Source organism: Pseudopipra pipra, chromosome 3 (assembly GCF_036250125.1).
Source record: "Pseudopipra pipra isolate bDixPip1 chromosome 3, bDixPip1.hap1, whole genome shotgun sequence".
NCBI lineage: Eukaryota > Metazoa > Chordata > Aves > Passeriformes > Pipridae > Pseudopipra > Pseudopipra pipra.
The window spans coordinates 91,378,000-91,391,690 of NC_087551.1; the positions used below are offsets into that span (position 1 = coordinate 91,378,000).

The following is a 13,691-nucleotide window of genomic DNA, read 5'->3' on the forward strand; positions in this document are numbered from 1 at the left end:
AGAAGGTGGAGTGCATTTTAGAGAGTTCTTATTCAGTATCTGCAGTAAATTTTCTTACCAACTCTTGGTGGTCTTGTATCAAGGAAAGGCATATTTCTAATTCTTTTTAGTTCTGACCAGTAGAAATGGAAGAATGATAGAACTACATAGACAGCCTCAAATAGAATAAGTGAACATCAATCATGTTAATAATTCTCTAAACTTCTTTTAAAAGATCTTTCCTCCCAAACTGTCTAGATGACCTATTAATATTAATTATTGAAATTCCATATTCCTCTAAGGGTAGGATTATTTTAATTTTACAATAAAAGAAACCAAAACATGATCTTAGTTGCAGAATACCTGAAGGAAAGCAGATTTTTGGTATCCATGCTTACCAATTCCATCCATATATCAGAGCAACTGAAATCTGTATGTGTGGGTCAAATGCCGATAGCAGGATCTGGTCCTAAACCGAATCCTCTTTCTCAAAAGAGACACCTGAGCTTTGACTTGAGTGAACAGAGGGAAGGGGCATATGCCAAAGGTATTATTTCTGGCAAAGATCTAACTAAACTTCTGTTGCTTCTATAATTTCCTTTTGTAACAGAAATCAAACAATACTTTGTCTGAGCTTAGTTTTTAAACATAGATAACACACCCAATTACAACACACAGTACACACTAGTACAAATAGCCTCCTAATACACATGGAGATCTTTGCCCTCCTAATCTTAGCTGGAATTCAGGAGGGGCTTAGGAATGTTCTTTGATTTGAACAAAACGTCATTGCTGAGTAAGAGAGTATGAGGCCTTCTCTGTTCAGCCAAACATGGCTGTGTTTTCCTGTGTAATGAGAGTAATACAGTTTCTAATACTGCTGCAGTTATTACTGCAACCAAGTGTATAACTCTTGTTAGCACCGAGGAAGGGGAGGGAAAAAAAGATTTCTGTTGAGCACCTACATCAACACTGATGTTGAGAAAACACTGCATAATGATACGAATATGAAAACTACTGACACATAAGGCTAAATGCCTCAGTTACTGAAATGTCTGACTTTCAGTTCAGTTCCTTTTTCAACCCAAGATTCTCAGTGTAATTTTAATAGCACCGAGGTTTGACCTGTAAACAAATACAGGAAAAACTAGATTACAGACTTTAATTACTTTACAAAGTCATGATCACTTTCTTTCTGACTGCTTTTGAGAACTAACCAAGCATTTTAATGTCTTACATTTCTGTCTTTTATATACTGAGTAAAGCTGTTATTTATGCAAATCCACTAACTTCCTGTTACCAACCAGCCTGAGCTGATACACAAGGTTTGCAGTTACCAATCTCAATTTTTACTATTTTCTTTGCCATAATTACAGAGATCAGTAGCCTTCCCTCACCTTGTCAACTTATCTATGCCTGTAATCTAGTCTTAGCTTACACAGTGCCTGAGATAATGGAAAGCATGTTGGCTTTTCAAACAGAGGCCACAGGAAACTCATTGGTCCAGCCGGATGATTTGCACTGCCACAGAGATATGATGTTTTACTCTCTGAAACAGCATAGTCCCCTGTACTGAAACATATTCTTTGAGTTTCTTTCTGTGGCATGGTTTCATATTCATGTAAAAAAATATGATTTTATGTTCAAATATATGCTACTGCATTATCTCTGTTTTCCTGTTTGCAAAACAGTTTAGAGGGGTGTTCTGAAGCATTGCTTCTGACTGCTCACTAATAGATTTGAGAAAAGTTTCTTACTCTCTGCTGAGGCCTAATTTTTACAGCCCTTGTTCCTAATACAGGATGGTGAATTCCTCAAGGAAGATGTGCTCTGGTACTGTTCTAACTCAGGCCTGTAGTAGAGCAGATGGCAGTTAAGGTCAAGAAGTTGTGAATGAAGAGTGAAACAGGCTTGCTGCAGCAACTCCCCTTCTCAGTGCTGTTTTAGCACAATGCAGGTAGAGAAAATCAAGGCTGTAGTTTCAACTTCTCTACAGAGGATACTGCTGTTGTGATATTTGCTATCTCATGTGTTGAAACAAGCCATGGCTTTCATTCAGTATCAGCAAAAGATAGGTACCAGCTCGCGTTACCACCAGTTTTTGGTGGTTGTCAGCTTCTGTTGAATTTGACTTAGTGTATCATACTGTCTATCAGTATAATTGTTTTTCCAAGATAATTTGTGGAAGTTTCATTTCTGATTTATGGATGCAAATTATTTTTTTAGAAAAAAAATCTAATATGTAAACAGAATCATTCATCTACTTCCAGTATTCAACTGTTGTCTTGGCAGCAAGTTCCTCAGCTGTTTCGTTGCCATGCATCTACATAGGGTTTGATGCAGTGTTTTTCTTACTTCATCTACAAGACTAATAATAATCTGCAAGAAGAAAAAAAACCAAGCACATGTATTAGAGTCATGTTAAAGGCAATATACTTGCTTTTAAGTTAAAAAACTTAGATTATTTCTGATCAGCATATTCAGTGGAATACTTCTGGCTAAGTAGCCCTCTGTTTATTGTTGCAGTTGTCATTGCAAATAGTTGTAAGATAACAAGATACCTTCCGACTATGTCCACCATCATATGATCATGTCTTATTTATTCATGTAGAACAGTCAAATGAGAGAGAAATGCCAGTTGATCTTCTGGAATGTGGTTTGCAGGGCAAAGGTGCAACAGTCAGGAGTTTTGCTTTATTGGCACAATATTGTTTACTTCCTTGTAATACTCAAAAGAAACAGGTGTAATCCGCCTTAAATGCTCGTGAATGAAGGAGATCTGTAATCATTGATAGAACTAAAAAACTAGGGCTGGAAAGACTCTGGACAGCTCATCTAGGTGATCTCTGTACCCAAAGGCAAGATAACTTAATGAAAACCATTCTTGACTGACACTTGTTCTTCTGTGTCTGCCTTATTGGTGGTTTCACATATTCTCTGAGTGATTTTTCTATTGCTTATCTGTCTTTTCTATTGAAAAGTGGTTTTAGCAGAAGCTTCTCATGCTTATTATCATTACTTTTTTCCCTATTCCTAGAAGAGTTGATTTATTTTCTTTATTTTCTGCAACAGCATTTTTCATATTTGAAGACTGTATCACATCTCCCCTTGGTTTTCCCTACTTTAGACTAAATAAACATAATTTTTCAGTGTTCCTAACAGGTCACATATTTTTAGATCTTTGTCATTCTTATTTTCTCTTCCTATCTGCTTCAACTCATCTGGTATTTTTTGAAGAGTTTTGCTCAAAGCTGGACTCTGTATTTGCAATTTTCTGGTTTAGGCTAGGTGACATCTGAGTACATGTATACATCATACATCTCTATCCCATTATATATTTTTGCGCAGTGAAGTACATTAAGTCAAGTTTAGACTTGTTTCAAAACATATGGGATAAGATGAAATCAGAGGAAAGACATCTTACTATCTATATGAGTTTTGGTCGTCTTCTGTTTGCAGTGTAAAGATGAATCACAGAAATCCAGCACCAATGCTGATTTCTTTTGGAAAGTCTTCTCCACCTTGCTCTTTGGGCTCAAAACTATAGCACTGAAATCAATGGAAGGAAAGAGCTTGAGGCTTTTTGATGTATGGATTTTTCATACTGTGTGATGAAAAGAGAACTGACAGGCTGAGAAAAAACATGTGATGTAGCAGAAGTGAATGAGTTCTCCCAGTGACAAGCAAGAGCGTATTTAGTGCCAATTAAGACTTTGATCCTGAAATAGAAGGGATGTGCAGAGAATTACCTCTGTCGCTTTCTCTTGCATAACTTTTAATTCACAAGCTTTGAGATAATTTGGAGAACTGGATCTCTAGCAAACAATTGTTAAAACTCATGCAAACTCAGTAATTTGCTCCATGTTTAATGAACAAATGTCCGCTAGTAACAGTTTACAGCGAGTAAATGATAGGCTTGTGAGATATGAAAGGTTCATGCAAACTTTGTTTGGAAGGACAAAATTTGACTAGTAGAAGATTTGATTGCCCATTAACTTATTTTCTGTTCTAGTATTCATAATTTAATAGTCCTTCTGTTTTTCTGCTATGGAAAATGATATTAGAAATATTGATGGTAATGCACAGTTGTGAATGAGTATCTATACTATCCTTATGGGGCTATCAAAGGAAGGATGTGCACACTCTCTCCCTCTCTCTGACAGCTTATTTTGTGGTGGTAGAATTTTACTTGTTAAGTAGTTTCAAGTTATTAGGGCATCTTGCAAAGTAGAGCTTATATTTGTAAGTGTAATAAAATATAGCCCTTTGACTCACCATTTCCCTCAGTGTAGTTTTATACTTTTAAAAAATATTAATTTCGTGTTTTGAAAGTCTCGAATGTTAGCCTTGGAATCTGAAATACTTTATTTAGAGAACATAAGTGCTCAGGCTGTTTCAGGTCTCAGGCTGATGTTAGTGTTCCTTAACCTGTAGTGAAATGGGCTACCTCCATGAGTGAAAAGCAGTTTCAGTTTTTAAACTCAATCTAGTTTATTCCTTTTTCTTCAAATGGCTAAACAGGGTAGCGAATGGTGCTTGAAAGATTTTGGATCAAAAACGTGTTGATCTTTGTTTAAGGAGCTAAAATAAAGTTTTAGCCATCCGAAATTTCAACAGTGAGCTTGCCTAGTGGTCATGTTCAGAGTAAGAAATGTTCGCTTTGTGTTTGTGTATGTAACAACAGATACAAGTACGACCTTCAGAAGTTGCCTTGATGTTTGAAATTACTTGTTTCCAGAGGAATCTAATGTGCACTCAAACATGCTGTGTTAGCAGTCTGTGCAGTCTGAAATGTACATAGCCATCCCTGGTCAATTAACCGTGAAGGAGACTGAGCGTTTGAACTTAGCAGTAAGGAATGGCCATTAGCAAATTATGTTGTTAGCTTGCTCATGCTACAGTATATTAAAAAATCTGATAATTAAGGATTATACACAGAAGACTCTGAAAATGACAGGGAAAAAATATAGGGTTTGGGGATTTTTTTTTTTTTTTTTTTTTTTTTTGCTAGACATCTGGCACTTCCAGATGACATCATCTCTTTCAGAAGCGTTGTCCGGATAAGCGGTAAATGGTTGACTTGGTTTATATTGTGGTCTGGTTGTTCTGTGATGAATAGAAACTAAAGCTACTGAAACAACACTTGGTTTGCTTTCTTGCTTTGAAATACCAAACAATAAAACTAACCCACAGAAAAAAGGTCTTACACTACAGATAAGTTCCCTGCATTTTTACAGTAAAATTTTCAGAGTGATTTTAAGTTGGTCTTCTGCCACATTGGATTATCTGTCATCTTCACATACACAACTCATCCCATCTGTATTTTTTGCAATTTCATGTAGTACTCTTTGCAGGATTTTGATATCTAGAAACTTACAAACAATCACAACTGCATGTGTTCTCTTCTTTGTTTTGAACAAGAAAAGGTGATTTTTTCCTTTCTTCTTTCTTGAAAACGTGCAGTGTTGAAACTGGAGACAATAGGATGCAAAAAAATGCTCTCAAATCTTCTGAGGTTATTTATGTGCTAGTTGAACAGTTAAAACTGTTTTGCTTTCTAGCATTGGTGCCTGTATTTTTCCCTTACCTACGTATCTGAAGAACTGCATTCACAACTTGTGATTTGTGGATACTTGAATAGAAAATAATGTAAATTAATTTTTTCCTACATTAAATTTACTTGCAATTTACTGTTTAGCTGTAAATGCTCATCATTGCCTAAAAGTGTGAAAGGTGGTAAACCAGCAATTGTAGTGAGCACTATGGAAGCTCCATTGCCCTGAGATCTTCAAGGCTCTTCCTTTAGTCACCTCCTTCCTACTGCTTCCCACCACCTCATCTTAGGCAGTGACATGGCAACATCAGTAGGCAAGCTACATCTCTTTCTTCTTGGCATTGTGTTTTGTGTGGCTCTAATGTGAGAAAACCCTGTAATTTCCAGCCTAGCCTGTTGGAATTCCCCCTGTCAGAGCCCAAACAGAAGATGTATTTGTGTGCAGAGACTTTGAGGCCAGAAGACATTGTTATGACCGTTCCATCTGACCTCATGAACATAACTGTTTACACTAGAACAGGATTGCTGGAATTGGCACAGCTCAAGCTAAGGCTCTTCTGCAGCTAACTTGAGCATCCAGAGTTGTCTATGGGCAAACCTCCCTTGAGCCCTGGCCTCAGGCTGGCTCCAGAGCCAGAGCAGACCTGTCTCTCCCTGCAGTGCTGGGTGTATACTTGTGGCAGGGCAGCCTCTTCCAGGTGGGCTCACAGAGGTCCTTGGTGTCCACCCACAAACCATGGTGTTGTCTCAAGCCTTCTTGCCTCTGCTTAAGCTCCTCTGCCTGCTTTTTGTAATGGCTAAGCTACAGTACTTTGGTGCTTATACAGTGCCTTATAGTACCTGGGTTCCTAGCATTCTTCATGATAACTCTGTATTATCTCTTCTTGTTTGGATAAGTGGTAAAAGGTGGTCACTTAGAAGAAGGACAACATATTTATACAGTGGTAGTTTTCTAAGCAAACTGACTGAACTTCATTAGGGGAAAATTTAATGTACTACAATTTAATGTACTATAAATTAGTATTTGAATGTAAAATTCCCAATATTTCCTTGCTTTCCCTGACATGAAGTTGATAACCCTTAAATAGTACAACCTGTTGATCCTCGTATAATGAGGTCAATTAATGTTTTAGCCATCCAAAATTTCAACAGTGAGCTTACCTAGTGGTCATGTTCAGAGTAAGAAATGTTAATAATACCTAAATAATATGAAAACAAGCTTTCTTTATCAGATAAAATTTTTATTGATAATCTGTCAGTCTTTCAGTAATTTGTAAAATGCTTCCCAGAAAATTTTGTCCTAAAGCTTTTATTATCAGCTTTCACTCTAAATGACTGTTTTGTTATGGAATTTTAGAACAGCATATACTATAAATTAACCTTTTTTAAGAGAGGAACTTTGTAGCTAAATGAAGTGTATGAATAATGTAAATATGGCTATTGTATAGGTGGGACTATATACATATAAAACACATTACATTTTATAAATAATTATATAGCATTTATGTATAATAGATATTATACATAAAAATAGATATATTATCTTCATAAAATAGACATAGTTAAGAATTTTGCATTATGCTATATTGTCCCCAGAAATTAGGAGACTGAGAACTGGCTAACTGAAGAAAATTGTGAAGCTATGAATTTTGTATTTCATATTGAAGACATTAAGAGTACATGAGCATAAAATATGAAAGTGTTAATATAGTACATGAATAATCATCATATTCATATATGAAGATAACAGACAATAAATTCTTCAGCAATTCAGAGTGATTTCCTGCAATATTTTAAATATTATTATGGGTTAGATGTAACTGTAATGTTTATATTAACTTTATTTTAGATATCTGATATCCATGTTACTGGAGAGTCAGAGGACATGTCTGCTAAAGAGAGACTGCTCTTGTGGTCGCAGCAAACAACGGAGGGTTATGCTGGAATACGTTGTGAAAATTTCACTACCTGCTGGCGTGATGGAAGATTATTTAATGCCATCATTCATAAATACAGGCAAGTACTCCATTTGTTCTCTCAGAAACTATTAAGTGCAGCATTTTAGTGTACATAGAGGGGGCTCTATGGTTTATGCCTGTAACAGCTGTGGAGATGACACTGACTCTTCCTGGGCGATTTCCTGCTCTTTACTGCCAAAGGATGCCTCGTTATCCTTTGCATGCCCCTCCTTCCTCAGACGAGTATCTCCATGAATCCTACTCATCTCTCATGGGGCATCTCCAAGCAGCTAAGAAGAATGTTCCCAGAGTTCAGTCTTCTCCACAGTCCCTTTTTGTCATAATGATATTTAAGGGTAGGGTAGAGGCAGAACTGATCACCAAAATCCACAATTGTGCTGCTGGGAAAAACCGTCAACTACTGCATGACCTGGGATATGTCTGAGATCCCTGGATTCTTCCTTGTATGACTTGACCATGTCCGTGGAATATAGAGCTTCTTCAGTGTTTATGCTTAAAGCCCAGATCTACTCTGAGATGCATCTCCTATAAAATGGCAGAGTATTCTCATGGCTGGCTTGAATGTTCTCAGTCTGAGAAGGGATTTGTGCTACTGTATGCTTGTATACTACACTCTTATAAAGTGAAGCAGGCATTGTTAGAGCCACTGCTGGCTGTGACTACGGGCTAAAGGATACAGTATGTTAACTTGAAATATAGCTGAAGATGTCTGCTGACAGGAGAGGCTTTCTAATTCTGGGTTTGAAGTGAGAACAGGTCTCTCTTGACAAGCTGGCTTTGGTATCTAGCTTGTCAGAGGAACAAGATTTAGTCATTGCTGTGCTCAGTGTTCCCTCTTGGTTGGCAGCATCTCTGTCTTATTGTGTATTTTTTGGTTCCTTAACTGAATAAGAAGGTTTGTGTCTTAGAGGACCACATGGAAGAGTGCTCTGGCTGCTGGCCTAATTAGTGTGTACTGATTTGTCCTTCACTACACAAAGCTTTCTGGGTTTTATCATAGCATATGTAGTTTGTACTGTATGCCCTGGAGCATATCATAAGGAAGTCTAAGAGTACACAATTTCCTTGGTATAAGGTGAAAGAGTGTCCCTAGTAAAGCCAAATTTGGTGTGGTTTCATGCAGCTATAGGGAACAGAGCCTGCAGCAGACTATTCTGTTCTTGGATTTCCTCTTATGAGACTACTTGGCCAACCACAGAAAGAAGTCTAGGCAGACATAACACACATGTTGTCCTTGTAGGGATTAGGACACTGAAATAAAATGGGAGACGAGTCAAGCAGGTGCAACCTTTTCGTCACAGGCTGTGTGTAAAGGCTGTAAGCATCACGTATAGTGCTCAAAGTCCCAGAGAAGTTAGCTGTGGCAGTGCATAACTTTGTGGTAAAATTAAGCTGCATCTGAATCAATGAGGTCTTTTTCTGACTATGCTTCTGTTCTGGGTAGCCAGTCGGGGAGGAGGTGCATGCCAGCAAGAAAGTCTCTTTTAGTAACATTGGCAAGACAAAAGGAAATAACTGGCAAAAGACTAGACTGTTTTACTTCAGGACAGAGCAGCCAAAAGAATGAACATAGCACAGACAAGTATTTGTAAAAATAAACAATATGAAATATACAAAGAGATTGGAGAGAAAAAAATGAAGAGTTTAATGAGATGGAATAATGGAAAATATTTTCCAGAGCTTCTTCATATCTTACATATAGCAATGTAGCCTTTATGTACATCTTACATAGAGCAGTGTAGCCTTTGCAGCTCAGCAACTAGTAGTTGTGGTACAGATCAGTTAATAAATAATGAAAAACTTGAATTCTGTCCTCCAGCTGTATGAATGTTAATGTCTGAGTTGCTTTGCTGGAACAGTGTTTCTGGTGTTGCTCCATGAGTTTCATTCACAGTGTTTCAGTGGGGAAGGACGAGCACCTTTGACATAAGTGTGTTGCACAAAGCAAATGATTCATTGGTTGAGGAGCAGAGTCCCCATTTTATGTGCTTCTGTGCCAGTTTCCATTTAGCTTATCTTCTTCCTGTAAGCATAACTTCTCCACATAAGGATCCCGTGTCCTTCCAGGGAATGTTTACCGTGCTTATCTAACGTGTTTTTGCTGTGAGAGGTTACAGGTTCTTGGATTCCATGTGCTGATTAAATCAGTGAGATTCTTCCACTGATTTTAGTGAGTTTCTATGTTTCTTTCCTTTGCTGTTTTGTACCAATAAAACAGAGATAATAATTTCCAGCTATTGCTCACAAGATAGGAATGATCTTCCCAAACAATCATCTGATATTTTTAACTACAGTGTTTTACTCCAGAGAGCTCTTTTAAAGCTTGGTTTGTGTTCTGAGCAATATGTAGGTTAAACACTAAAAAATTCAGCACATTTTTGGCAGTGGTTCTCCATTTCTCTGTTTGTCTGTTCGAGTAACTTCCAGTTCGTGGATCACAGGTGGTCTCAGAATCTAGGCTGAGCATCCTGCAGATGCTGCTGGCTGGTGTGCTCCATCAGGGTGGATGAGCAGTTGTGCCTGCTTGGGTGGGACTGTGATGCTGCCACTGTGGAACACACCCCTGCCAGTTGTGGTGCAGCGTGGCAACCCCCCTGCACCAGGTATTCTGTGTAACTGGAGATACCTCTCCCTAGAGAAGCACTATGCACTCTGGGCTGGGAGGAGTATCTGCTCTCTGTGAATGAGGGACGGGGCTCTTCAGGTGGGACATGACAACTTCCAGTCCTGGAAGGGATTTAATTGGACTTGGACTTAATTTTAAGAGCGTTGACACTTTGTGCTATGACAGTAATAACCAGAAGGCTCAAATACCCAGGCATGTATCTAGAACTGCAGTTGTGCTGAGCCACAGCAAGTTGTGTGTTGGATAGAGAGCACACGCTTACCCATGCCAGGGCACAGCGGTGGGGGCTTCCCAAGGAGGTCTGTCAGGGCAGGGCCTGGCAGCCAGGGCCTATTCCACTGCCCCAGCTGAGGGGGCACCAGGGCTGCCCCAGCCCTCGGCATCAGGGACCTTTCTGGGGGTGTGCTGAGGCTGGACTGGCATGTGTGCTGCTCTCAGGTTGGCTGCACACTGCAGGGGCCACAGCTCAGCCACAAGCCAGAGGTAAGAGCACCAGCAGCTCTCGGAGGATAGGAGCCACAGTGCCTCTCAGCTGAACCTGGTTGCAGACAGGCAAACCCCATGCTCGCAGCCCTGACACCAAGGCTGAGAGGCCTTTTCTGGCTGCACCATCGAGAACACAAGCTACATGAGAACAAAATGATCCCCACAGTCAGTTGTCCATGAGACAGGGAGATGTCACTATCTGGTTCTAGGTGACAGGATGGGAGTGGCAGGTCATAATTACCTCCTCTCCAGGCATAAGTGATTTTTTTAAATTGCAAGTATGCACCAGCTTCAAGACTTCAGGAAATTGCTGAAGCTGTGAAGGGTTGGGCCATGAGCTGGGCTGTGAGTCATGCACCAGCAGGCAGGGAGCCTCTCCCTTCGGTGGAGCTGGCAGCCTGCCTGCTTTTAATGGTGGGTTAGAATTGTTTCTTTTTTTTTTTTTTCTGTCCTGACAGAGGATCCCGGTACCTTTTGGTGCAAGCCAGTTAAAATTTACGATGCAGAACTGCAAGAATAGTGCATGGATATGTCATATCTCCCTGTTCCCTCCAAGAAGCACGGGAGAAGCCCCATAAGGCCAGGGTTTCCCTGTCATGACTAACTAGTACGCACTGCAGCATCTTGGCAGAGATTGGTGGGTTCAGTGGGTGATCCAGCTGCCTTCCTGTCTCCCTGTCCTTCCTGCACCCACAGCCATGCTGGCAGTGCTCTCAGTCCAGTGTCAAGCAGGGGATGTGGGCAGTGTGCAGGTGCTGTATCACGTGCACTGAAGTCAGTCACCTGCTCTCCTGAGCAAGTGCAGGATATTTGTCTTCTGTCCTGTTGAGCAACAAGGGTTAGGTTGTCAGAGCTTTCTATTGTTGTCTTAAGAGACTGTGGAAAAAAAGACTCCAGGCCAATTTAGTGTATAAGATAAGATAAAGAGAGTGGGTCCTTTAATTAGGCCTCGGGCCAGGGGAATACACATTGCAGTGGGCTCACCCAGGCAGTGATTCCAATTGATTTTATAATAAGGTCCATCCAATCCAAGATCTGCCCATCCCCCGGTTTTGCTCCATGACACACCCCTTTGAGAATTAGATCTGGGGGCATTTGGGACCCTTTCTTCCTCATTCATCTTCTTCACAGCACGTACAGTCCTTGGAGCTCCTCCAAAGTTCTGGGCTTGAACAGAGTTGCTGTGTCTGTGTGATATCTTCTGGTCCAGGCCTAGGGTGCTTTTCTACAATCCTACCTTGAAAAGAAGACTAAACACCCTAACGGAATTTAGAGGGATTGATATGAAATGGTGTAATAGGGTTGGATATGTGTAAACATTATGCTACAGGATAAGGGATACAATACAGCTACATTCAAATCTACATTTACTACACAACTACTTCTGAAATCTGCAAAAGTTAAAAAAGTTCAAAAAGCTCTGAGGCATCACTATAAAGGTCTTCAGTTACTTTGTTACTTCCATTAAGAGTATGAATGAGTTGCCAGTCATTTTACAGTGCTCCTCAAATCAAGGAAAGTAATTTTACGAATAACAGAAATGAGAGGAAAAAATTGCTCTGTTTGAGGTATTTGGCTCCATATACAACTTTATTTTCTCCCCCCCCCCCAAATTTAGAAAAGAATAATTTATTCTCATGTGAGAAGATTCCTTATGTTTTCAACAGTTTCCAGCGGTTTGTGTTTATACGGTAAGATTGAAGATTACTTGGCTGAACTTTTGAAGAGTATATATAAAGCTTCCATTTACATCCTGTAGATGGTTAAATCCCTGGGAAACGAACTGTACTTCATGCTGGCCTCAAGAACTGCCTTGGGGGGGGGCTCCACTGCAGACCCTGAATTTTGCTTTAATCATAAAATCATAGAATGGTTTGGGTTGGAAGGGACCTTAAATATCATCTAGTTCCAACTCCTCTGCCATGGGCAGGGACACCTTTCATTGTACTAGGTTGCTCAAAGCTGCATCCAACCTTGCCTTGAACACTCCCAGGGATGGGGCATCCACAGCTTGTCTGGGCAACCTGTTCAGTGCCTCATCACTCTCATAGTAAAGAATTTCTTCCTAACATCTAATCTAAATCTACTCTGTTCTGTGGGAATACTTGTCCTTACATAGAAAGACCAAATCAAATTATAACATTAAAAAATGAGTTTTAATACTGAACATTACCAGAGTTGTTAATGGTATGATTTTATTTAAATATATCAGTTTTCACACTCTTTTTTGAACCTCCACACCTTTCTTCAGGTATGTGATCAGGCCATTAGTGAAAGTTACAGATACATCCGGGAGATTCAAAAATATGCTGTATGTCTCATATGTTTTATCATTTGCCTCTTACAGCTTAATTTTTCAATGAAGACGTGTGTTATTTGCTTCAATATGTTGTGTTGGAAGAAATCTGACTTAAGGCAGTTTCAAAAGTACATGATGTTTCTTTCGTGCCATTATATACACATAGCAAAATCTTGTCAGCCAGACTTAGAGGTTGGAGGCTGACTTTAATTAGCATGTGATGCCCAGATTTTACTGGAGATACTGCCATATAACCCTGGGATCTTCATCTTGCAGCTCTATCACTTTGTGTATTTCTAGCCACTAGGCTGTGTTTTAGGTAAATGCTCTTGATTTGTGTTTTCATTTTTTCTCTCTACGTGCCTTTTGCCCAGGAAAAAGAAACACTGATCTTTTAGAACTCTATCGCAGTTATACCCCCTATATATAGAAACAGTTTGTGTCTATGGAGTGAAGGCTGCTCTTGTTTCAGTAGGAGTTGCATGACAGATTGGAACTAGTAATCTAAGTTATAGATCTGCATTATGCTTTGCAGATGCATTTATTTCAAAGTAAAGCAAATTCAAATAAAAAGTTATACCAAAGTAGCAAACTAGTTTTTTTTGATCTCAGACTGCCCTGAACCTTTAGTACCTACAGACTACAGGAAAATTCGGTTAAAAAGTGTCTGAAAATGGAATTTAAGAAATAGCAAAAATAATAACTGTAAGATTTACAATTAAATGTTACCTGTAGACACTTCATTAAGGACAACGGCTACTGATATTC

The 13,691-nt window shown here is 39.3% G+C and overlaps 1 protein-coding gene across 30 annotated transcripts in view; it reads left to right on the plus strand.

Moving 5' to 3' along the window:
- The window catches only part of DST (dystonin), a 311,288-nt gene that overhangs the window by 129,429 nt on the left and 168,168 nt on the right, over window positions 1-13,691 (plus strand). For all 30 annotated transcript variants that reach the window (XM_064650251.1, XM_064650255.1, XM_064650253.1 and 27 more), the window contains one exon: window positions 7,383-7,549. In XM_064650251.1, the coding sequence (XP_064506321.1) occupies window positions 7,383-7,549 (167 nt within the window). The remainder of the gene's footprint in view (window positions 1-7,382; window positions 7,550-13,691) is intronic.